Source organism: Clarias gariepinus, chromosome 5 (assembly GCF_024256425.1).
Source record: "Clarias gariepinus isolate MV-2021 ecotype Netherlands chromosome 5, CGAR_prim_01v2, whole genome shotgun sequence".
NCBI lineage: Eukaryota > Metazoa > Chordata > Actinopteri > Siluriformes > Clariidae > Clarias > Clarias gariepinus.
In genome coordinates this window covers 15602108-15628030 of record NC_071104.1, presented here as the reverse complement: position 1 = coordinate 15628030, position 25923 = coordinate 15602108, and the positions used below count along the sequence as shown (strand labels likewise).

At 43.4% G+C, this 25923-nt stretch overlaps 1 protein-coding gene across 1 annotated transcript in view; it reads left to right on the top strand.

Annotated features, from left to right (window-relative positions):
* plcl1 (phospholipase C like 1) overlaps positions 1–25923 on the top strand; it is a 72951-nt gene that overhangs the window by 36882 nt on the left and 10146 nt on the right. The window contains exons 2-3 of the mRNA XM_053496323.1: positions 19334–19957; positions 21402–23087. Coding sequence (XP_053352298.1) covers positions 19334–19957; positions 21402–23087 — 2310 coding nt within the window. The remainder of the gene's footprint in view (positions 1–19333; positions 19958–21401; positions 23088–25923) is intronic.

The window sequence follows — 25923 nt, the reverse complement described above, 5'->3', positions numbered from 1 at the left end:
CTTTCTTTTTTTTTGTCAGTGTTCAGAGTAATGAGGAGGAACCCAGATTCACAGATCATCATCTTATCTTTATGAAGTATGATATTTTTTGCGTCGGCTAAACGGAGAGTCGTAACGGCTTCCTTGTAGGTCTAATGTAATTTCGTCTCACAGCACGAGGGCAGATGTAATCGTCCACTTCATTCAGGCTAATTTCCACAGCAGCCCTCACAGGCCTGGCGAAGGCTGCTGATGGCATGGTCGTGTGTGAGCTCTGAGTCATGTTGTTGGCATTTCAGCCCCCTGCTGGAGCCCGCTGGAGTGTGTGAATCCTCCATGCTGTCCTACTGAGGCCAGCTGTGGACTGGTGAAACTCTCTGTGGGATTTTTGACGCACACACACACACACACACACACACACACACACACAACCACATGCGTATAAATATAGGAGTACAAATGCTTGATTATGTGCTTTTAATGAATCTCAGAAAATCATGATTGTGTCCTCTGGCATTCCTCTGTCCTTTGACTGTTTTGCAAAAAAGAGCTTTGTACCCCTCTATCAAAATATAATCATGCTAGTTCACAAGATCAGACTTCTCTTACTTTAAAAACCTGGTTGGGGTGGTGTGGTGAAGTTTCCTTTCCGCAGACCCGTGGGTTAATGTTACCGCAGCGGTATAACACAGACATACAAACATACTTTGATTCCTCCGTCAGCTGTCCTCTCATACTCCCTATGGGCCTGTCTCTCTCTCTCTCTCTCCGTCTCTGTCCGTCTCTCTCTCTTTCTTACTCTCTTTTTGTCTGTCTCTCTCTCACTCGGTCTCTTTTTCAGGGAGACCTTTGCTCTCCATCTCTTGTCCCCATGCTCAATGTCCTAAGTGACTACTTCCACTTCCTCTCCTAGATTATTTATGGCTTACTGTTAGTTTTTTTCTTCTGCATACACACGAGCAAAAGATAAATTGTGATAATAGCTTTAAGCACTTAGACATAGACCCATATCGCTCTGCTCAGGAACCGTGTCTAGTGACCCAGACTTTTCGCACTTTATCTTTCAGTCTGCTTTACTTCTCTTTCTTAAAATTGTTTTTTTTTTGTTCTGTCATTCTTTCCTAACAGTTAATACTGCAAAATTAGGAGAAGAGGATTTGGAGCCTCAGCATTTGTCCTTAACCTGCATTAACTGGATCCTTTTATACTCGCACAGAATAAAAAATAATAATAATCTGATTTAGGATTTCGGTTTGCACCCAATTTCACGTCAGTTTTTAGTTTCGCCACATGCTCAAGTGCCGTGTTGTGTTCAATGCTGAATTCGTTGGCTCACAGCAGGAATCAGCATGACCTTGCGTTAGCGTGTGGGAGTCAGGTCCAAGTCCCCTGTGTTTTCTGCATGGGAGGAAGATCAGCTGCTTTTCCTGCTATATCCACATGTGTAAATTCGGCATATAGACATGGCACGGAAGGTTTGTTTGGTGTGATGATCCACAGGAAAAAAAAAAGGGCTCGCTCTCTCTCTCTCTCTCTCTCTCTCTCTCTCCCTATAACACAGACATTATATGACCCCCTTGGTGCACCTTGGACTAGTCGGTGAGATTTGTCTGCTATTCCCAGCACCTATAAACGGACAGGATCGTTCGTACGAAGCCATTTAAGCAATGTTGTGTTTAAATCATAATTCAGCTGGCATGTTTATAGCGGTGATTCTAACTGCCGTTTCCTGCTGAAATGCAATCGGATTTAGTTCAGTAGTCATTATCGAGCTGTCAGAAACTGTCATAACCCACAGAGTTGTTAAAAGCTGAGCTGTTTAAAAAAAAAAATGGTGTGATATTATTCATTCTCATGGATTTTACTTGATTTATGATCCCCCCGGCTCTGTTATTGGGCTCTTAAGCCTTTTTCATACATACACGAGTCTGACAAAAAATTTCACCGGGAGTGTTTTTGCTGAGAACATTGCTGTACACCTGCAGATTTCCTATACGTCCAGTGCTCTCATAGGGCTCTTTTCAAACTCACTGATCCTGTGAAAGCAGGACAGCGACAGTGAGATTGTGGAGTAATCATGGAGAAGTCCTACAGTATGAGTTGTCGGCAGTTTTGGCAAGATTGAGGAGAGCGTTGGCGAATCATCCACGTAATCCAGGAGATAGTTGGAGAGAGTTGTCGAGATCGGTGAGAGCGTTGGTGAGAACTCCTGCTGGGGGCTGTGGGGCACATGCAGTGCTAACGTAGTTCTCTCGCGCCCCACTAGTGACGCTCTCACCAAGCTCTCTTCGTAGTCGTGGACCTCTCATCGAGCACCTCGTTCACGTACGAGTGATCTTTATGATTGCCGTCCCAGAACCACAAAATCTGCAAATATTCCTCATTCTCGTCAAAGCTCTCCTCAAATCCATACACCCACAATGTAACACCTTTTCTAGGTCATAGAATAACCATTTTCTCCCCAAAGTTGCTCTCAAGGATATTTAGTCAGAATCCTATATGTATGAAAGGGGCTTAACCTACATATGGTGTAAAGTAGGCAGAAATAAGAAAGAGCAAATTTCCACACATCTCTAACACGACTTGCAACAGACTTTAAGCCTCCATATGCCAGGTAGTCTGAAAATAACTGGACAGTAAGACTTTTTTTGGCACATGGGATTTGAAATGTAACAATGACTATGAAGATAAAGTGCACAATGTTCGCATTAATTTCTGGGTAGGCGTTTCTCCATGTGGGAAACGATTCTTATGTACAGCATACTTTAGCAGACACGCACGCATGCACGCACGCACGCAAGCAAGCACACACACACACACACACACACACACACACACACATGTCAAGGCTACGTCAACTCCACTTAGCTCCACAGAAACATCTGCCTTTGTTATTCCCTGGAATCCTATTCAAAATATGATCGTACTAACATTCTAACACATGCTCTTGAGGCACATTTACTACTGTTTGCTTTTTCTCTTTATACAACTCGATGTTGCATTGATTTATGATCCTATTATTCAGTCTGTACGAGTTTTCTTTTGAGTCTGTTTCCTCTTCAGGTTTTTCCTAATAACATCTCATAAAGATTTTCCCTGTCATTTATACCTTTGGTTTAGGGTTCTTTGATGTAATCATCTAATATTGAGATAAATTGTGTACTGTATATTTGTGATAAATTACTTTACTATATTTCACAGTATACTGTAGCGTTTTCACGCCCGAAAGGATGGTGGAGAGGCGAGTAATTAAATTGCTGCCCAATGCAAATGGCTGGGAGTATTTTATTGTACTCACACAGGGTAACCAGCAGCATAACAACATACACACCACATCACACATATCCTGGCCGAAGCCACTAAACCAAACACCTTTTCCCAACAGGGTGAACACATAACAGCCCCTCCCGCAAAGCATGATGGTCCCCAAGCGAAACCCCGCCCCCCGTCACACTGCCCCCACCCGAGCTGTGACCGTCCGCGGTCACCATGGCTCAGTCCAACAGACGTGACGGTGGTCGGCGCCGGCGTTGGGAACGCCGGAGTCTGGTTGCGGAGGAAGAGGGCCCGTCGCCCTCCTCCTGAGGCGGACTGGCCTCCACAGCATCCGACGATGCTCTGGCGTGGGGCTGATAAGGAGCCAGACGATCCCGGTGGAGCACGACCAGTCGCGACCGCCCCGCCAACCGCACCCGGTAGACCACGTCAGAGAGCTGTGCGACGACCGTGCAGGGGCCCACCCAGTGCGACATAAGCTTAGGTGAGAGCCCCCTTTTCCTTCCGGGGGAATACACCCAAACTTGCTCCCCAGCAGCAAAGTCTCGCCCCCGGCTGTGCGTATCGTACACACGGCGCTGCTTAACCCCGGCGTCCGCCAAGTGTCTACGCGCCAATTCGTGGACACGGAACAGTTTGTCTTTTAATAAACAGAAATACTCCACACTTGGTTTCGTGGGTAAATCCACTTGTGGAGGGGACCCAAACACTAGATCCACAGGCGTGCGCAACTCGCGACCGAACATCAACGCAGCTGGCGTCAGCTGCGAGGACTCCTGCACCACCGTACGATACGCCCAAAGCACGAGAGGCAAATGCTCGTCCCAATCTTTTTGTCGGTCGCTGGTAAGCACGGCGAGTTGGGTGGTGAGTGTTCGGTTGAACCGTTCCACGAGGCCGTCACTTTGTGGATGCAAGGGCGTGGTGCGGGTCTTTTTTACTCCGAGGCGCTCGCACACCGCCGCAAACACCTCCGCCTCGAAGTTACGCCCCTGATCGCTGTGCAACTGCTCCGGGACGCCGAATCGGCTGAACACCTCATCCACCAGCACTCGAGCCGTGGTGGAAGCGCTCTGATCTGGAACAGCGAACGCCTCTGGCCACTTCGTAAAATAATCCATGGCCACCAGCACATAACGATTCCCGCGATCAGAGACGGGAAACGGCCCCAGAATGTCCACGCCCATACGTTCCATGGGCGCCCCCACCCGAAAGTCTTGCAAGGGTGCTCGTGAGCGCTGGGAAGGGCCCTTCTTTGCCGTGCAGACATCGCATCTGTGAACAAAAAGTTCGCTGTCAGTATGACAACCCGGCCAGTAGAACCGAGCACGCAACCGCCGCAGTGTCTTAGTTACCCCAAAGTGTCCCGAACCTGCGTGCCCATGAACCATCCCCAGCACACATGCCCGCAAAGTCCGCGGCACCAGCAGCTGAAAAGATTCGCCAGCGCCACACGGCCGTTCCCACCGGCGGTAGAGTAAGCCCCCCCGCAACGCTAGTCGGTGAAACTGCGAGTGGAGAGCTTTTTCTTCTGGTCCCAGGTGGGCAATGGCGGCATAATCCGGTCTCTGGCCCGCATTAACCCAATCTACTACCCGCTGCAGCGCCGGGTCCTTCTCCTGTTCGACCACTAGCTGCTCGCAGTCCATCTGTGGCACAGGCGAAACGACCACCGGCGATGGTTTAGGTGCCGCAGTGACTCGGCTGCACGCCGGCTCGGACGGCCGATTACCGACGGGGGCTTCGGAAGACTGCGCAGGGAGAATGTTCTGGTTCACGGGGGTCGGGGTGTGTTCGCTGTCGTGACCACCCACACGCTCTTCAACCCGCTCGCAGTGTCGACAACGCTCTTTGCTGCACGGCCGGCGGGATAACGCATCGGCGTTAGCATGCAATTTTCCCGCTCGGTGCTGAACGGTGAAGTGATAGTCCTGCAACCGCTCGAGCCAACGCGCTAACTGGCCCTCGGGCTCTTTAAAACTAAGCAGCCACACTAGCGAAGCGTGATCGGTCCGCAGCAAGAAGGATTGCCCGTATAAATACGGCCTAAAATGCTTAAGGGCCGCGACGACCGCTAGCAGCTCGCGCCGCGTGACGCAGTAATTCTTCTCCGGGCCAGACAACGCGCGGCTGAAGTAAGCGACAACACGCTCTTCGCCCCCGGCAACCTGAGACAGGACGGCCCCCAGCCCTACATCGCTCGCGTCCGTGTCGAGAATAAACGTACGAGCTATATCAGGATACTCGAGAACGGGCGACGTAACCAGAGCTTCCCATAACCGAGTAAACGCACGCGCGTGCTCCCTGTCCCAGCGAAACGGCTGGTTCTTTCTCGTGAGCGCGTGCAGCGGGCTGGCGATCGTAGCGAAATCCCTCACGAACCGGCGATAGTACGACGCTAACCCGAGAAAAGTGCGCAGCTGCGACACATTCGACGGCTCAGGCCAATTCTGTACCGCGGCAATTTTGGCTGGATCGGTGGCAATCCCTCGAGCGCTAATGACGTGTCCCAGAAAGACAGTTTCTTGCCGCAACAACTGGCACTTTTTGGGATTGAGCCGCAAATTCGCCCGCCGGATAGCTAGAAACACCTCCCGTAGGTTAGCTAGCGCGACCGCAAAATCCTTGCCGTGCACCAATAAATCGTCTAAGTAGACGACACAACGGTTGCGAGGGATCTCTGCCAATACTCTCTCCATCAACCGTTCGAACGTAGCGGGAGCGTTGCAGAGGCCGAACGGCATGCGCCGAAATTGCCATAGCCCTTGTCCGATAGAAAACGCGGTTTTGGGTCGTGCTTCCGGGGCGAGCTCTACTTGCCAGTACCCGCTACGCAGATCCAACGAGCTAAACCACGCCGAGCCCGCAACGTGTTCCAACGCATCATCTATTCGCGGCAACGGATAAGAATCTTTACGCGTCACCTCGTTTAACCGCCGGTAGTCCACACAAAACCGCCACGATTCGTCCTTCTTACGCACAAGTACAACGGGTGAAGACCACGGTCTGGATGCTGGCTCTATGACGCCCGAGTCGGCCATCTCACGCAGCTGCTGCTCGGCTATAGCTCGTTTAGCTAACGGGAGGCGTCTCGGATGTAACCGAACAGGAGCGGCGTTACCTGTATCGATGTTGTGCTGCACCAAATTGGTATGCGTGCACTCGCGCTCATCCACTGCGAAAATATCTGCGAACTCGTGCAAAAGGGACTTCACAGCGTCGGTCTGCGTCTGATTTAGCCCCACACTGCTACGCTGCATCAGCTCGGCCATTATTCTCGCTCGGACAGCTACCGGATGTTTACACGGCGCGTCCACCGGAAGTTCCGCCCCCCTGGTGCGTGCTACTAACCCGTCCGGCTGCGCTTTGGGCACTAGCAACCTAGCTAAACCGAAACTACCCGCAGAGTCCCGTCCGCGAGATTCAGTACCGCACCCCACCTTTCCAAAATGTCTAATCCCAAGATACAATCATCCTCGATATCCGCCACAAAGAATGGGTGAAAAAGAATGATTGTACCTACTTGTATTCGCACTGTGCGACAGGCCCGTATCCTCAGATAACTCCCCGACACGGTGCGAATGTTCACGGCCGGGTCCGGCAGCACACGACCGCGCTCTCCACGCTCCAACAATCCCCCGCGCAGCAGCGGAACTGTAGAGCCGGTGTCCACGAGCGCCCGCAGCGAAACGTTGTCCAGGCCGCAGTCCACATAGACCCCCGCGCGATTTCCGACACGTCCCGACCGGAAGTTAAATCCGGCAGTTGGGGAAACAAAGATGGCTGTGGGAGGCGGTTTCCCCTCGGCGCCCCCCGAAGCTAGTTTAACGGCTGCTGGGGTACGCTGTCCTCCGGCCGGAGAACGTTGCAGCGGTGGTCTGGCGGTCCCTGGCCTCGGCGTCGTCGCGGAAACTCGGAGGCTGGGTCGAGGCCCAGCCGTGACGGGTAGCCCTGTCCCCGGCTAGGTTCACCTACCCAGCGGCCGCGAGCCACCGAAGATCGCTCGGCTCTCTCGCCGCGGTGTTCACCCAAGATGGGCTCGGCGCGCTCGGCCTCGCGCAGCGCCTCGGACAGAGACGCCGGTGCCGCTAACCGGAGGTGCTCGCGAAGCCGGTACGGCCGGACTCCCCGAAGGAACGCGCGACGAGCTAGCTCCTCCTGCTGGCCGTGTCCGAAATCCGGATAGCCCTGGCGCGCGAGAGATCGCAGGTCCATGGCGAACGCCCCTAGTGGCTCAGAGGCGCTCCGCACGCGGGTTGCCAACTCCTCGCCCGCGGCCTCGTTACGGTCCCCTGCGCCGAAGCGGAAACAGAGCGACTGCTGCAGCTTCACCCAATCCCCCCGCTCATCAGCCCGGAGATCTTGCAACGCCCGCAGCGCGTCACCCTCCAACGAGAGGGCCACCCGGACAGCTGTTTCCGCCGGGGACCAGCCCGCGAATTTGGCGGCTAGCTCTACCTGGGCGATGAACGCGTGGGGGTCGCCGGCGCCGTTGTAGGCCGGCAGGCGTAGCTGCAGGTCGCTTCGCTGGCGGACGGAACACGGAGCTGTAGCTTGCTCCGGCGTCGGCGCCGTGTCACTGGAGGAATCCTCTCCGAGGTCCAATGCCGGAACCGGGAACGCGCCGCTCCGCTCCGGTTGCCGCTCCTTGCCCGCGCTGGCTCCGTCAGGGAGGGTCTTTTTCCTTCTCAGCTCCTCCGCCACTCGGCGGCCTAGTTGGATCCTCCGGATTTCCTCCGGGGTGCGCTCTAACTCGCGACTCTCCATCCCACTTCTGACACCAATTGTAGCGTTTTCACGCCCGAAAGGATGGTGGAGAGGCGAGTAATTAAATTGCTGCCCAATGCAAATGGCTGGGAGTATTTTATTGTACTCACACAGGGTAACCAGCAGCATAACAACATACACACCACATCACACATATCCTGGCCGAAGCCACTAAACCAAACACCTTTTCCCAACAGGGTGAACACATAACAGCCCCTCCCGCAAAGCATGATGGTCCCCAAGCGAAACCCCGCCCCCCGTCACAATACTTTTAGATCACAAATGCCAACAGTATTGGTATAGCGATTAAAAACTTTGATTAGTGGCAGCTGATCAAGCTGAAATTTCCTTTGCTCATTTCTTTTAAAGGCATGTCACAATGCATACGGATTATGTTAATTTTGGTTATTAAGTTTGTTTAGTTAGTTTTCTTGATCAGATCAGTATTCATTTTCAGCTTCCATACTGAAGAATAAACTTATTATTTCTTATTAAATAAAAGGACAGAGCATTGGAACATTGGTATTGGTTATAGGGTTGTTAAAGCCTTTCTCCTCTAATATGTGACCACATTAAGTCGAATTTTGGGCGATTTGAGTTACGCATATTTTCTTACTGCTGGTTCAATAAGCTTCATCATGATACCATTTTATTACTGTGTGAGTGCGAGTTTGGCCATGGGTTGCTGAGTTATGGCCAGTGCGAGTTTGATTAAATAGATAGAGGGATAGACGCTTGTGGGAAATAAAAAAAAATGACAAGAATTACTCACGGATTTTATGATTATAGTAAGGAAGATGGAACCCTTTGCCTGATTTTGACCAGAATTTCCCTGATACCCCTAAAAATAAATTATTGCATCAAAAACATGAAGCAGGTAGGTGGATTGGCATTAGTAAATTGCCCTTAGGTGTGAATAATTGTGTGCATGGTGTATTCTGACCTTACCAACAGAGTAGCACTAGATATTGAGGCTTTTATTAAAATTATTCTAATTATAGTACTAATAAAAGTAATTCAATTCAGTTCAATTCAGTTTTATTCGTTTATCACTTTTAAGAATAGACTGTCACAAAGCAGCCTTACAGAAATAGAAATTACAGATATAAATTAGTAAAAACAGTATGCATTTACAGTATACATACACTAACACTTAAACACTTATAGCTGTTTATAGCTATTTATTCCTAATGAGAAAGCCTGAGGTGAAAGTGTCAAGGATAACCTCCCTAAGAAGACATGAAGAAGACAGCTGGAGGGAAACAGATTTAAAAGGGAACACATTCTCATTTTGGCGATACCAGATACCAGTGCAACCCTAAATAAATCCCCTCTATAATTGTGTGCTACAGTATATTGTCATTTGTGAAATGGTATAACGATAAATGGTTCAGTTACCATGAATACCATTTTGTTGAGGCTACCAACTGTTCACTGTTGGAAACTTGTTCATGGCCATCTGTAAAATTACCAGAGTAACTGCTGTCATTAGCCATCATAGCAAAACTATTTCTAATACAGTCCAAAGAATGGTTTCTGAAACGAACTGTCCTGTTAATTCAACACTCTGGGTGTTAATTCAAAAAAGCAAAAAGTGCATTCAGTCTTGGCCAGAGCAAAAAAGTTGAATTGATTTCTGTGAATTTAGTATGCTAATTCCAGCTAGGTAAGTTGATATTAGCAGGGCAGACATTACAAAAAAAAAAGTTTTGTAGAAGTGAAAACTTTAATCACGATCTTTCTATAATTGAAAAAAGATTATATTGTAAAAAAAATTATACAATCCTCCAAAACTGTTTTTGTGCATAAAGTACAAAGATAAGAGGAGACAAGTCCAGATTAAATGCTGTTATATCATGCAACGACTACATTAGTTTCTTTCATTACTATCATTTTTCTAATCGTTTGAAATATTTTTTTATGAGCAGAAAGGTAAATAATTATCTAGCTTTGATTGGTTTTTTATTATGATAAAACTCCACAAAGGAACAATTTTGTTTATTTTCATCAACCAAACTGTCTTGGTTTGGGAAAAGGGAACAGCTTGACAGTATTTTGGCTCTGCATATGTAACAGTGCTTCTTTAAACACTTCCCCTTCCTCTGAGGATCACAGATGTATTTCGAATTAAGCCAGTGAAGCACTGATTACACATCTTTCATTTAAATATGCTACCCAAATCCCTGACCCATTACTGACATGCTCACAAAAATCTTTTTAAGCAAGAGTTTGTTGCCAAGGTTGGTAAAAAAATCAGATGTGTAATAAAGACAATAGGTAGCCGGTGTTCACCTATGTTGTGTTCAGTATTTTTGACTGGCTTATACCGTTACTCAGGTGCTTAAATAAAGGACCCTGTAGGAGCAGCCCTTGTTTGTGGGTTGTGTTGTGAGTCTGAAGTTGTTCGGCTGCGGTTGCTACACGACTGTAAGTGCACCTGATTAACTTCATCAATGATGCACTGAGTGCTGAGAAATCCCTTTAATCCTTAGGCCTATTTATCAGTTGGAAGAGTTCAAACCCTTTCTCTTACCCATCGTTTCTGGCCTCACTGACTTGTTTGGCATGCTGTGAAGAACTCAGTGCTGCACTTTCTCTGATACACTGCCAGTGGCATCTCCACTAAACACATGCTCACACATCCAGCCGAGCAAATCATCAACAAATACATCTCCCAACACAGGATATGGGTGTGACAAAAGTTCCTTTGACTGCAAGCAGGTGCCATGCCATGGCTGATCCTAACTCCTGCTCCCCATGTGGTGTTGTCTTCTGTAATTAGCACAAAATTAGGAACGAGCTTTGATAATTAGCAATTTGTTTAACGAACCACCTTTTAGGGATGGAGGAGCACAGGGGAATGGAGCTTATTTACTGTACTCAAATTCAAACAAGCACTCCTTGGACCTTTGTGCCTACAGCTAAAAATGTAACGTTGTTTATAACCTATGGCAACCTGAGTCACTTAATCTTGAATAAATACATTCTTGGCTCACAAATATTGTGGATGGGGTCTGAAAGCCTTTTTTTTGCCTGGATAATAGAAATTGCAGCCATTAATGTTTTATTTCCTGGGCATGTGCCCTTCATGCCCGGTTGCTAGGCAGCTTAGATGAACTCTGTTCTCTAAATGAACATAATGTCACCCCAAACATATTACATTTAATAGTATGCTGTCTATTTAAAGGGACCAGTTTTTCCTTACTGTATATGTCATATATTTTCTTTCATACAATCAATTTAAAGATTTGAGCCATTTGCTCATCCTTGTGAAGATTGCACACTCTCAGAGAATAAAAGGTACTACTAAAGGGTACAATTTCTTGTTGCTGGGGTGATTTCCCAGATTTTTTTTTTTCATTTTTATCTTTTACCTGGAAATGTGAATACACATAAGGTGCCTTAAGAAAGTTTTAAGGTCCGTAATTGCCTTATAGAGCATAGCTTTAAAGAAACACTATGTTCTCTTTATTAAAACAAAAGGATAATATGAAAATAAGGTTTATCTTTGGCAGTGACTTGTACACTTTAGTACCTGTTTTTGTCCTTAGTGTGCCAACTACAGCAACTGGTCCATCAAATAGCTCAAGTTATTTTTTTCTCTGACTGTTCCAAATGAGAATCTTATCTCTAAATGCACTGGGATGTGTGCAGCTCGTTTGTTACTAGAATAACTATTTCTGATTACTGATTTTTGTCTGAAACACTTGGACTAACATGGAGTTTGTCCCTTATAAGCATCAGAGTGTTTTTTCACCCACTGTAATTATGCTGATTCCCTCGGTGCATGGTTACTGTGGATAATGGCCCCCTGCCGAATCCAGGATGTGTCCTGCGGTCCTTCAAAGGCAGGAAAGTAAAAAGCAAAGCCTCTGTATTCAGTGATGCCCTATAAGATGTTTTGAACACTTAATCCTCCAGACAATCTGTTGCATGCCAGACTGGTAAACTTAGAAAAACTCAGTTGAATTGCTTTGCACAGTACTGTGCAAAAAGTCTTGCGCCAGCCTTTATTTTCCCATATTTGCTTTTAAAGAGACAGATTTTCTTATTGAATGTGATTTTGAGGAATAGCTCTCTAGACTTCATGAAGGACATTTTTTACCTTTATTTTGGCAAGTTTTTATCTTTCATTTTCAGACCAGTTCTTATACATTACCAGTTTCGGAGGAATATTTTTGGTCTATTAAGCCACACAATGACCAATAAAACATTTAAGCATAAAAACCATCTAATTTAAAGAATGAACCAGTGAAATTCTGGAGCAGATGATGACAGATGATTTAAATACTGGTGATGCTAAATGTTGAGTGGTTGGAACAGACGAGAAGGGAAAAGAGGTTGCTGCTGAGGTTGTTACAAAAACTTTTTTTTTTTTTATTGTATTTTCAGGCACTTTGCAGCCTATCACAGTAAAATATTTCTTTACATTTCTTTAAATGAATCAGTTAATTTAATTTAATGCTATTAAATCAGAGGAGCTCAAGACTTTTATAAGCAAGTATTGTATAAGCAGTATATTGCTTTCTCTTGCATTTTGTAATTTACATAGAACCCGTGAATTCTGTAATAAGCTGTCTTATTTTTTCGCTTTCAAAAAGCATACCAGTCTGAGAGTAGTCGTGGCATTTACCACAACAGCGCAGTAGCACGTGATGGAAATATTGCACATAGCACTGCTTTCAAAACAGTAAGGGTGGTGAACTAAGTGCTAAGGTGCTAGACCTGCACATTTACATTACTCACTAAATGCAATAATCTTCTGCAAAGGTCTCTGCCCCCCCAAATCACGGTCTTTTCTCACTGATGAGGCAGTTGACTAAGCTGACTTTTCTGAAAGTCCTTCATTTGCACTCATGGATTGACTCCCATGTCACAGCTGTGGTGACCTAACCAATCATAGACAAACTGAATTCTTGTAACCATTCATAATGCAGAAGGTGGGATCTCTTGGGAAGGATGTTTAAAAAAAAAAATCTTCCTACCTCTCTTAAAGCTAGATTCAGGCCTGTGCTGTCAATTGCACTCTGAAGCACTTAAATATATATAAAAAAAAAAAAGATTCAAAAATAAAAGCGCAGCCTAGATGGTCAGTCTCCATCTCAGCTGATCCGTCAGTGCATTGTCATTAGTTAAGTGCAGTGAGTACTGAAGATCTACTCTATGTAAGATTTCAGTGGTTTGGCTGCAAACTGTTGTTTAAATTTTTAGACAGCATATTGCATATAAAATGTCACAGGTCTGAAAATGTCAGTGATAGGGCTTTCCCTTTTCACACGAGTCTCATCATGAACTTTCCCTGATGAACCGGCTGTCTGAGTGGAGCCACTAAAACTTGCTGTTTAGCCTCATCACATTCATACACATTCATCAAGGATTTGATTTAAATTGCACAATTTTGCTCATTGATGTGATAATAAACATTAGTTTATGATTATACTGATTATTTTGATAATTTGGTTTATTGTTAAGAGAAAAAAAGATAATACAGGTCTTAGCTACTTTAACAATACTGATGATGTACTAATACTGAAGTTTATTTTTTATTCTTAGTAAATAATTTATTATAATACCAGTCTTTGTTACTAAACTTATAGCTAACATTGACACTGTTTCTGTAATTACTTAGTAGACCATGCCGTGCTTTGAACACTGGGGTAAAGACATTGGAATCGTTCTCTTCGGTACAAATGGAATCCCTCTGCAGATAAAGCAGCAAAAGACAAACATTTTGCAGGCTTTAACCACAGATCCACTGCTTATCCCTTTAAAATTAACCTCTGATGCTAGGTCTGGTTTGTAAAGATGTGAAGATGAAAACAGCAGTAAAATACTGATATTATAATCACACAGCCCTGCTCCACTGGCCTCCAACCCTTTCATGGAGTCTAAGGACAAAAGAAGTCCTGTCTTAACTTGCTCTTTTATCTGTCTTGAAGACCAGGCACTTTGGCAGCTCATGAAATTTCTGCCTGGCAGAATTTTTTTTAGAAAGTAAATAATGCTTGGAAATCAAGTCTTGGCAAGCGGGCTTGGTGAGCGGTTGATGGAGCGAGCAGCACTTCGGAGTTCTCTCTCTCCTTCCTGAAGATTATTTGGAAGACGGCCCAGTGCTGTGGGCGATTGTTTTCTGAGTGGAAGCTCCATGTAGGCTGGTGGAAGCTCTGCAGCTTATGTAGGCTGCATTCAGGGCTGCGATAAGAGGAGCCTGATTATGGAAATAGCCAGCAATTAGTGCTGCACTATTATTTGCATAAGCCCGTTCAGCTGCAAGAAAACTTGCTTTATAATCATATGAAAATGGTGAAAAAGAGTTAGTGAGGTCATCTCTATCATCTGTCCAGCACTAGGTAGTAACAACATAGGTACACTGATACTACCTAAACATGTGAAGATGTTTATTTAATGTAAATATGCAAATGAAAATCCAAATGAAGAGAATTTGTAATGCCTGTGGATTTAACCATAGCATCACTGTTTAAGGCAAGAACAGCTAGCTTGAGTGTTTCTAGAGTGTTTCTAGAGTTTACACTGTATGGTGTGAAAAAAAAATATATATGCGAGAGAGGACTGTGGGTGTAAATGCCTCATTAAAAGGTCTGAGGAAAACGAGCAGATTGGCCGACTATAATAGCCACATCAAGTTCCACTAATGTCAGCCATGAACATTGGTACAGGGTTACAAAAAACTGGATAGTTGCAGACCGTGCGATCTTCAACTGTTCTGTGTGGGTGATCCTATACCTAGGAGTGGAACCCAGTATAGTCTTATGCCTTTTTTATGCTCATTAGGGATTGTAATCACCAGTTTTACCTTCTCAAGTGCTTGAGCAGGTGTTGAGCAATTGTGAGCACACGACCATGCCCAGCTTCTAACACAGACACACACAGCTTCCAAACACACCTGTTTCTGCCTGGTAGAATGTAATTCGCACATATGGTGTTTTAAGACTTGTGTAATGTGTAATGAGTGGGTTTGAGGGTAATTCGCTTGCTGCGTTTAGAGAAAAAGGCGTTTAGATCCTTTTTAACACTCGCAAAGTTTTGTAACCTAACCCCCATAAAACACGTGTTTCTGCGGCGGCACTCAGAAGCTCCTGCAATTGGCACAGACTTGGTTATGGAGTCAAAGTGGCGATACATGAATCGGCACAAAAAAAGAATCACGATTCACAACTCCATCGGTTTCACTCTCCATCTCTAGAGCTCACCATGGTGATATAGAGGGATTATTTTAATATTATTTAGCGATTAGTATAGTTACTATGACATTCCTGCCAGCTTGAACCAATCTCGCCAATCTTGTCCTTCAACCTCTCATGTCAACAAGGTTTTTCCACCTACAGAGCTGTTTCTCACTCAATGTTTTGTATTTTTTTCTAGTTCTGCACAATTAATCGCATAACCATCGAAATCACGATATGGACCATTATAATTGTCTAATCGCAAAAGGCCACACTTCATAGCAGGTAATATATGCGTAGTCAATTTATACATTTATTTGTCACTTTTTTCCCAGTAATTCCTGTTAACCTAGATAAATACATTTGAATACTAACTAGTGCGTTTACTTGTTACATATCACAATTTAAAAAAACAATCTCATATACAGTATAAGTGTCAAAATAATCGCAAAGTGATTTTTCGACCAAATAATGCAGCCCTGTTTATTTCTTTTTTTTGTCAAGCTGTCAAGCTCAAGGTTTGATGTGTTGTGTGTTCTGAAATACTGCTCTGTTCATTATAATTATAAAGTGTGATTATTTGAGTTGCTTTTGACTTCCTGTCAGCTCAGCCCAGTCTGGTCATTCTCTTCATCTCTCTCATCAACACGCAGCCAGCAGACCCTGCACACACACACACACACACACACACACATACACACACACAGGATGTTTTCTGTAGATGGCATCATTATGGGTACAGACTGTTGTATGTGAATCTCAGGAGAACAGAAAGTTTTTTTTTTTTTTTTAATAATGAAACCAGTACATTAAGTCAGAAGCTTTAATTCATGTGTACATGTTTTCTGGAGGCATTGGTGCTGTTACTTGACATTAAGGCCTTAATTTCATCAGTATGTCAACCACATTGTCCAAAAGATTGCCCCTAAGGCCCTGATAAGCCTTATAGCTACTAGTTCATTAAAAAGCAATTTAAGACCCAGTGTGGGATCAAAGTGCTGAAAGCTCCATTGTTGACTTTTTAAATTGAATCAAGTACCTGAAGATCCAGGCCATTTGGAGAGTGCGTTAGTCTTCTGTACTATATTGTTTTCATTGTATAAAAGCAGGCAGTTTAATCAGTTCACATTCCTGATTTGAACTGATTATGGTCATTTTACACACTTGGGTGGTCTGGTGACAAGCACCACTCACCAAACTTCATAAACTGCATAGCTCTGCAGTAGGTAAACATGACTACATACAGTATATTGCATGCCCTGTCTGATTACCAAGTGTTCAGCAAACCTCAGCGTCTCGTCCCCTACATTGTCCCGTACGCCAGCAGTTCCTATTGTTGTTTGAACTCAACCCCAAAATTTGTTAAAGAACTTTTGGGGTACTTTTCACATGAAGTATAATTAACATTGTATTTTAAATAAAAGAGCCTGATTAAGATTACTGAAGATGAGTGAATGAATATGGTTAATGCACCAAATCTCATTGCAATGATGGCATTTTGTTGTCCTGTGAGTTTCAGCTCTGACTGCACAATCCCACATGAAAATAAAAACTACTCACTTCTGAAGCTTGTTTGTTGGATACTTTGGGACCTATAGGACCCCAGTCCCCAAGCACACCTCTGTATTTGAGATAATCAAGCTGTATATTAATAAATTTAGCCTCAGTAGATCACCACTAGGTCTTTTTTTTTTTTTTTTTATAATTGCAGGACATTTGTATTTAAATTACTCCCACACTTGGATTATTCAGCACTCAAGCTCATTGTATGCTAGACAAAGCTCACCCAAACATAAAACATACTGCTAGTACATCTACATTGGTTGTTAGAATTAGTTGTGGAATTGCCGTTTTGTAAGTTAGGGATGAGAGTCATGAGAGTTTTTCCCCATCTCTGCTGTGTGTAGTACTACATCGGTGTGTAGTAGTGTGTAGTACTACATCGGTCAGTAGCTGGACTTCAGCTTTATTCAAGACTCCGTGAAAGAACAGACTATTTGCAGCAGCGTATGTTGGACCGAGTGAAAAAAAATGTTGGTTGTGGATGATGGAGTGTGGAATGGCCCAGTGGAAAGTGGGTTAATGCGTTAGGTAGTAGATGGAAAAATCAATAACCATCATAGATCCCCAAGAGGGGAATGTTTTTAGCCACGGATATGCACACAGTATTGAGTTATTTTATGACTAGGAATGTTTGGTTTATTGTCTCAATGGCATTGTTGCTATAACGGCAAATGACTATTTAGCCTAAAGCTGAGTTGTTTGAACATGGAATAATCAATGCATAATTGCATTATATTGTTACTGTGCTGTTTCCAATTGCTCAGCCAGACTCTGTTCCATCTTTCTCCGATCTTTGCTTACTCACAAATTTCTAGTAAAGACCTCTAAATAGGCTGACCATGACCTGTCAACTGATTTATAGTCGTCTTATTAACCTGCCCGAAATAGCCATCATAGTGCTACCATCTGCATTTTTCAGTGTAGTCCGTTTTATTCGGCCAGGACATAGACCTGGTTGGACGACAATCTAGAACACTCCTAAAGCCTGGGGTGTAAGTTTAATAAAAAAAAGGGGTGGGGATGTTCATCTTGTATCTTTTGTTCTGTTTTATTCTGTTGTTCTACTTGTTTGTAACAGCTTTACAAAAGACATCAGGATTTTCTACTCTCTGATTTGGTGTGTGTTGTAAGGGGGTATGGACCTCAGTCCTAAATTGTAATTGTTGCTGATCCAACTCTTTAGAAATGCCCTTCCTTACTGACTTCTTTCTATGAGCTATTTTGACCAAGTCTCTATGGATTTGGGTTTTCTGCACTTGGTTCTGGCTCATCTGCTGGGTCCTGATCCAGATTGACTTTTTTTCAAAGAATGACATCTGCCAGCCCTGCTTGGAATAAGCCAAGCAGACTGAGACAAATGACAGTCTGAGGATCCCCAGTTACTCCTGCGGTCTGGTTAGTTTTTGACCTGGGAGGCTTGATTTAAAAAAAACAACAAAAAAGTGTTTAAAAATCAGCTGAATCTACTGATTGTATTACTAAGTAACTAACAATCTTTTCATCTTTTCATAATTGATCAAATCTATCAATCTTCTTACATCCATGAACACTATGGACAATTACACGCTCACCTTCCTTCATATATACACTACATGTCGTACGTTTACATCCTGGACCATTGCACAAAGACACTTTAATAACTTTGCACACCTACCTTCACAACTACACTACATTTTACAGTTTTACGTTTACATCCTGGACCAGTGCACAAAGACACTTTAATAACCTCTGCACAAAGACACTTTGTTCTATGCATATTTGCACACACAGCACAGTATATTTCAATGAAATCTATTTATTATATTTAAAGCTCTAATCTGTAACAGTTCTGTACGGTCAATTTAAACTAAGCAAAGTGCATATACGAGTAGGGCAGACAAAGATCGCTGATAAAACAGAGAGGAATCTAACCACTTTGACATTTCTGTTCTATGTCATATCATGTCTGAGTGAGACTGTACAACAGCTTCATGATGTGCAAGGGAGAATGGGCCAGTAATGTATGAGGGCATGGAGGGAAAATAGAGCACATTTATCCTAGAGGAAATGACGGCGCATAACACAGGACTAGAAAGAGGTTTGATGGTTGCTGGAGGTTTATTACACACAACAAACCAATACACAGCAAAAAAACTCCAGGTTGATACGAGGGCACTTGTCAATATGCTGTACATGAAACACAAACAGCAAAAGAAAAAGGGGGCAAATCACAGGAAATGCAATCACCGAGTACAAGAATTAGAACTTGTGCAAACTCAAGACTGGCAAGACTTTACCATAATAGCTTGACTGATTTCCGAACTATTCCAAAACAAAGGTGTGAGTCAAATATATATATAATTTTTAAAGGACGAAATGTAATGTAAGATTGATAGGGTGGAATGTGGTGGAATGCAGCAGAATGTGGTACATTAGCTTGTACTATAATATTGCATACATATTACTATACAAGACAAAAATGTGACATAAAAATCGCATTTGCATTTTTAACGGAGACTTTACCTTTATGTCTTGTTGAACCATTTCTTTGTAACTAAACCTGAATCATGCTATCTTCCCTACAGGACCCATCAATCACCAAAGTAGGTGGTGGGCGCAAAAAAACGGTCTCCTTCAGCAGCATGCCATCAGAAAAGAAAGTGAGCAGCGCGGCTGACTGTTTGGCATTCATGCAGGGTGGCTGTGAGCTGAAAAAAGTGCGTCCCAACTCCCGTATTTATTGTCGTTTCTATACCCTGGACCCTGAACAAGCCTGTCTGCGTTGGGAGCCTTCGAAAAAAGATGCGGACCGTGCCAGACTGGACATTTCCTCTATCCGGGAGGTTCGCACAGGCAAAAGCACTGAAACGTTTCTCCACAATGGCCCATCAGACCACCTGGCTGAAGAGGCTGCTTTCTCTATAATTCATGGAGATGAATATCAGTCCCTTGACCTGGTGGCACTGTCACCCGACGTAGCAAACATCTGGGTGACTGGCCTGCGGTATTTGGTGTCCCATCCTGGAGCCTTGGCTGGTGGAGTTGGAGGAGATGGAGGAGTGGGAGAGGGAAGCGTGGGAAGCAAGTTGAGAAGGGATTGGCTCGCAGCAGAGTTGGCACTGGGAGATGAGGACGGCCATGGGATTGTGTCAGAGAACATAGCTGTGGCTACTATCTGCAGGCTGTGCCCTGGAATTAAAGAAGCAAAGGTGAGGCAGCTGGATAGGACTGATTTATCAAATGTCTCTACAAAAAGTCTATGACCATTTGCCATACAATACTTAAATTAGTAGTATATGTACTTGTGTAAAACGTTAATGTGTTATTACAGTTTGAAGCGTCATGCTAGATCTTGAGAGTTTGACTGACTGATTATTAGCTATAGCCTTCTAAATGGGTGGTTTTTGGAACATTATCTAAAAACAGAATCCTATATATAGAGAGTCACCCAGAGACTCCAAATGGAGAACCATTTGGGGTGTTTATAATGGGTATGTTTATTACATACAGTATTTGAGAGGGACAATGTTGGGGTTGAAAGCATGAGACTGATTATAGTATTAAACAAAACAAATGATATGGGTGCAGTTTTCAGATTCAGTGGTATTTTCAAGGTTAGTCTCTGCATCACTACTCAGTCCGACTGCTGCACTTCATACTGACTGGGGGAGTGGAATCTAACAGCTGTACAGACGCATGTTTATGTGTGTGTGTGTGTGGAAGAGAAGGTTGCTGACAGCTGAGGACAGAAGGAGAACAGACAAGAACAACAGTACCATGTTTTTAAGTCTCTGGAACAGGGGTTGTGAGGCATCTGACTCATGTGGCAACAGAAAGGACAAGAACAGGCACTAAGGGTAAACACGAAGGGCAAGCAGAGAGGGCAGAATAGAGTGGCGTCTGTGTTGCAGGCTTTGGTTTGCAGCACTCATTACTGGGCTTGGGTATCACCAGAGACCTCCTGAAACAATATTATTATTATTATTATTTAATAATACGGCGATTTACAGATATCCCGATTCAGTATTTATCTCGTTTTAGATTTTGGTACAATTCTACACAATGTTAGCAAACTCTTTGCTTCTACCACACAGGATGCTGTGCCATGTGAATAGTTCTGAGTGCACCACCTGCATTATTATAGAGGAACGGTAACATTTTACCAAGACATTTTTCAAACAAATTATTTTAAAGTCAGCGTGTGGTAATGGATGACTTTCCACAAAGTAATCGAAAAACATCACTGAATCAATTTTTCCCATCTTTATTCATTACTGTCCGGCAATACTAAATATGTCTGATCATGTCAAATTTATCAGGAAATCTGTTTGTGTAGAGGTTGGATATAGTGAAGGATAAAGATTAAAAAAATCTTTTTTTTTTAATCCTTTTCTTAAAGGAAAGTAATCGCTTGTTTGTAAGGTTTTATTTATGTAATTCTTTTGAGTACAACCAAATAACCAAACCCTTATGTATTTAGGAATGTACATTTTAATCTGTAAAAAAATACCTCCCATAATGCTTAAGAAAGTGCGTCTCTTACTATTACTTAATGTGGTGTGTTGTTTTTATTGACTAATCCTCCAACTGTGTTCATACTATATAGACTATAGAACTTAACAAACTTCTCTCCTTTCTACACTCATGGTTTAGGTGCGTCTGCGCTTTAAAGAGATCCAACGTAGCAAAGAGAAGCTGACATCTCATGTGACACTTGAAGAATTTCAGGAGGCTTACTGTGAGCTGTGCACTCGGCCTGATGTTTACTTTCTCTTAGTGCAGCTATCAAAAGACAGAGAGTGTCTAGATGTACAGGACCTACGCCTTTTCTTGGAGACTGAGCAGGGGCTGCCACTGGCCACCACCGAAGGCTGCCTAGAGCTCCTGCGGCGCTTTGAACCCTCTGCAGTTTGCCGTGAAAAAGGCCTCCTGGGCCTGGATGGCTTCACTCAATACCTTCAGTCACCCGAGTGCCAGCTGTTTGACCCTGAGCAACAGTATGTATGTCATGACATGACCTTACCGTTGTGCCACTATTACATCAGCACATCCTACCGCTCCTACCTGCTAGATGATCAGGTCCATGGCAAGGCTGATTTGTTAGGGCTGACACGAGCCTTACGATCTGGGTGTCGATGTTTAGAGCTTGGCGTGACAGATGGACCTGATGGGGAACCTCTTTTGGGGGTCGATCATGAGTCAGATACCAAGCACCATCATCATCACCATCACCAACATCATGGCCTAGCCACACTGCACAGTGCACTGGAAGCCATAAACAAACATGCCTTTCTTACCTCTCAATACCCGCTGCTCCTATATTTGTGTCAGCGATGTTCCCCTACTCAGCAGCAAACTCTAGCACAGCACCTAAAGAAGGTGTTTGGAGCAAAACTGTACAGACCTGAAAATGTGCCTATTACTCCCGTGGGGCGCACTACCACACTTCCCTCTCCTGAGCAACTAAAGGGGAAGATACTTCTGGTAGGCAAAAAGCTGCCTCCAGAAGAGGAGGGCTCTGAGGGAGAAGTATCTGAGGAGGATGAGGAGATTGGTGGTGGAGGTCCCCTTGCTGGTCGTCGGTTGACCATTCCTGGGGAGGAGGACTTAGGGGTTGTGCTGGTGGTTCCCCCTCCGCCTCAGCCAAGGCGACTGCGAATGCGGCGAGAGCTTTCTGATCTGATTGCAGTTACACGCACCGGTAGCCGTAGCTTCTATGCCCACCGTACCAACACTCAGCAGTCTCAACAAGCCTCTCCTCCATCCACTCCTTCTACACCCAGCACCCCAGGTCTCCCAGACTGCCCTTATTGGACCATGTGCTCTTTAGGAGAAGGTGAAGCAGGACGGCTAGCAAGCGAGAGCCCAGAAGAGCTGGTAAGCTTCACTAAGCGCTGTCTTACTCGAGTTCGACCAAGCTCAGTCCGGCTGGATTCCAGCAACCCCAACCCGCAAGGCTACTGGAAAGGCGGTGTGCAGCTGGTAGCACTCAACCAGCAGACACCAGGTGCCATGCTGGATCTAAGCCGAGGCCGCTTTGCACAGAATGGAGGCTGTGGATATGTTCTGAGGCCAGCTGTCATGCGAGATGAGGTCTCCTATTTCAGTGCCCAGTCACAGGGTTGTGTGCCTGGTGTACCACCACAGACTCTCAGGGTGAAGGTTATCAGTGCTCACAGTCTGCCCAAACCACAGGGTTCAGGTGCCAAGGGTGAAGTCATCGATCCCTATGTGGTGCTAGAACTGCATGGCGTACCAGCAGACTGTGCTGAGCAGAGAACTCGCACCGCAGCCCAGAACCAGGATAACCCTCTGTTTGATGAGACGTTTGAGTTTCAGGTAAGAGAGAATTTGATTTGCACAGTGAGAGTAACACATCCCACAAAACATATTTAAAGACCAGCCTGAAAAGATGGATTTAACAGTCAAGTTATTTAAATGCCATTGGGAATTCAGAATCAGACAGGCTTGTAATTACTGGAGGACAAAACACAGCAGGGAGGACTTATGTTATCACTGGCTCATTTCCATATTGATTTACACGTTAATTATAAAAATGTTGAACTTGCTTAACTTTTGTAAGAGGTTTAAGTTTAAAGTGTTAGTTGATGTTTGAAATGCGATGACGGAAGATGGCTTTAAAACCTCTGATGTGAATATGCCTGGAAAATGAATTTAGCAGAATTTATAATATGAAGCACTTAATAAGTAAGGCTTTAAAGAATCTCAAGTATGAGCTATCAACTAAATCATCTTACACAAAACCGTACACATAAACTCACTAGCAGTGAGCTACACTAATATTAGATAAAAGGAAAATTCACACTCAATGCCGATTAATTTTGCTTTCAAAATTTGTTAACTTGTTGAAACATAACTTCTTGACTCAGCACCACTATGTTGTGCATCCAGTCTGGAACTTTTACAGTCTCAACTACCTTCATGCTGGATTACATACTACTCAGTTTCTTTTAAAATATAAATGACTGCTGTAAAAATTAATGACAGTAACTGAAAGACTGGACTTAAACAATTCAGAAAGATCTGAGTAAGTATTACAGTATGGCAGAGGGCCAATGCATCTCAAAGGTATGAAACAAGACAGACCATGCGTATATCTGCTAGAAGCCAATTTTCCATGGAGAGGATGTCTGGAGCCTTTTTGCTTTGCTCTTGTGCCCTCTTTAATTTATATTTTTAAACTGATAAGATTATGGACATTGACTGTAAATTATTATAAGTACAGAAATGGCATATGCATAGATGACTAGAATAAAACAGTATCTTCCTAGTGCAATTAATCTATTATTATGAGAATGATCTATTCTCAAAAAACAACAACACTAGCTAGGGTCATTACCTAGAAAACTAGAAAACAGGCTTAGGACAAATCATTACTAACACATGATGATGTTTCACACCTTGGCAAAGATACAACAGTGTGTGAATAGAAAAAATTATCAAGGCTGAACAAAAGTCAAAATCATGAACAAAACATACCATGAAACATTGACTGGCATGCTGAGAGAGGTAGCTTGTGATGCATTTTTACAGTAGGTGAGCCTTTACAAAGAATTAGGGCAATTACTGTGAAAAAGACCAGACTTTGTTAAACTACAGAACTTGAGCTTTTCACGTATTATGGAAGCATTTATTGTGTGATATACAAGGATAGAGGGATTCTGTGTAACAAGCTATAATGAGGTTAATGAAGAATGTAACATATATGTTAATTAGGGTCAGTGAAGTATTATGAAGCTTTAATAAGGTTAATGACTGATTAAATGGATCTTATTGCAGCTATGGCCTTTTGGCAACTGTTGCAGAATTATCAAGAGGAGATCTTCTTGATGCACACACACACTTACACACACACACACACACACACACACACACACACTTGAGGAACACAGTGTGGTATGATCGATGACTATTGCATCTTCATTTTGCTTTGTTTATTTTTCATTAAGCACATTATTAGAAAGAGTGACATGTCCTTTTATGTCTATACACTCGTATTTCATTGTGATTGAATTAATTTAATATTTGACATAGCTTTTAATTCGCCATTATCTATTGTTATAAATATTTAGTAATTCATTTTAAGTCTAATAAAGATCTAATAATATCTATAAAGATACACATAGGTTTTTTATAGCGGGGAAAATAATAATTTGATGATAATAGTTTGCCCACTTACAAAGAAATGAAGAGTCTATATTTTTTTTATTGGTTGATTATAAAGGATAGAAACAGAATATCAAAGTAAAAATCCCAAAATTATTTTGCATTTCATTGAGGAAAATAAGTATTTGATCTCCCAAAAAAACATGAATTAATACTTAGTGCAGAAACTCTTGTTGGCAAACACAGAGGTAAGACGTTTCTCGTAGTAGTTCCCAGACTTGCACACATCTCAGAAAGGATTTTGGTCCACTATTCCTATATTGACTATATACCTGTAAGGATTTAGAGAAGATGTGTAAACTTTGCCCTGTCTGTACATGTGCCTTTTTGAGGAGAGGGTCTTTGCAGTGCTGAAGGATTTCAGTCCATGGCAGCGTATTGTGTTACCAGTGGATGGGTATTTTGTATTTGTTTCAACAGTTGTCTCATTCACAATCAAGGTTCTTGCTGATGGTCCTGTAGCCCATTGCACATTTAGACAGATATTTGGTCTTGCCCATGGTAGTGAGGTTTAAATGGAAGATAGAGATGGACTGTGGACTCTTTTACACACATAATGAGTTGTTGTTAGGATCACTTTCTTAAACAAATTAAGACAGAATTATTGCTGGTTGGTTGGGGATCAAATACCTATTTTACTCATTGAAATGCAACTCGCCATATAACCTTTATATAAATTTTAACAATTATGATTTCCATATTGTGCAAAACTAGTTTTATAATCTTATCCATCATACAGCTTTACATTTGTGTTATTGACAGCTTGCTTATTTAATATACAGTACATGTCTCTCTGTCTGTCTGTCTTTCTTTCTTTCTTTCTTTCTTTCTTTCTTTCTTTTTTCTTTCTGGAAAAGAAAAAAATATTTCAATACTAGTGTTTGCTGTTTATCTGAACTGTTGTATCTTTGGTGTTTGCTTTCCTGCTTTTAGAAAAGGAATATGTACAAACACACACATACCTGACTTACTCATCCCTGCGTGTGTG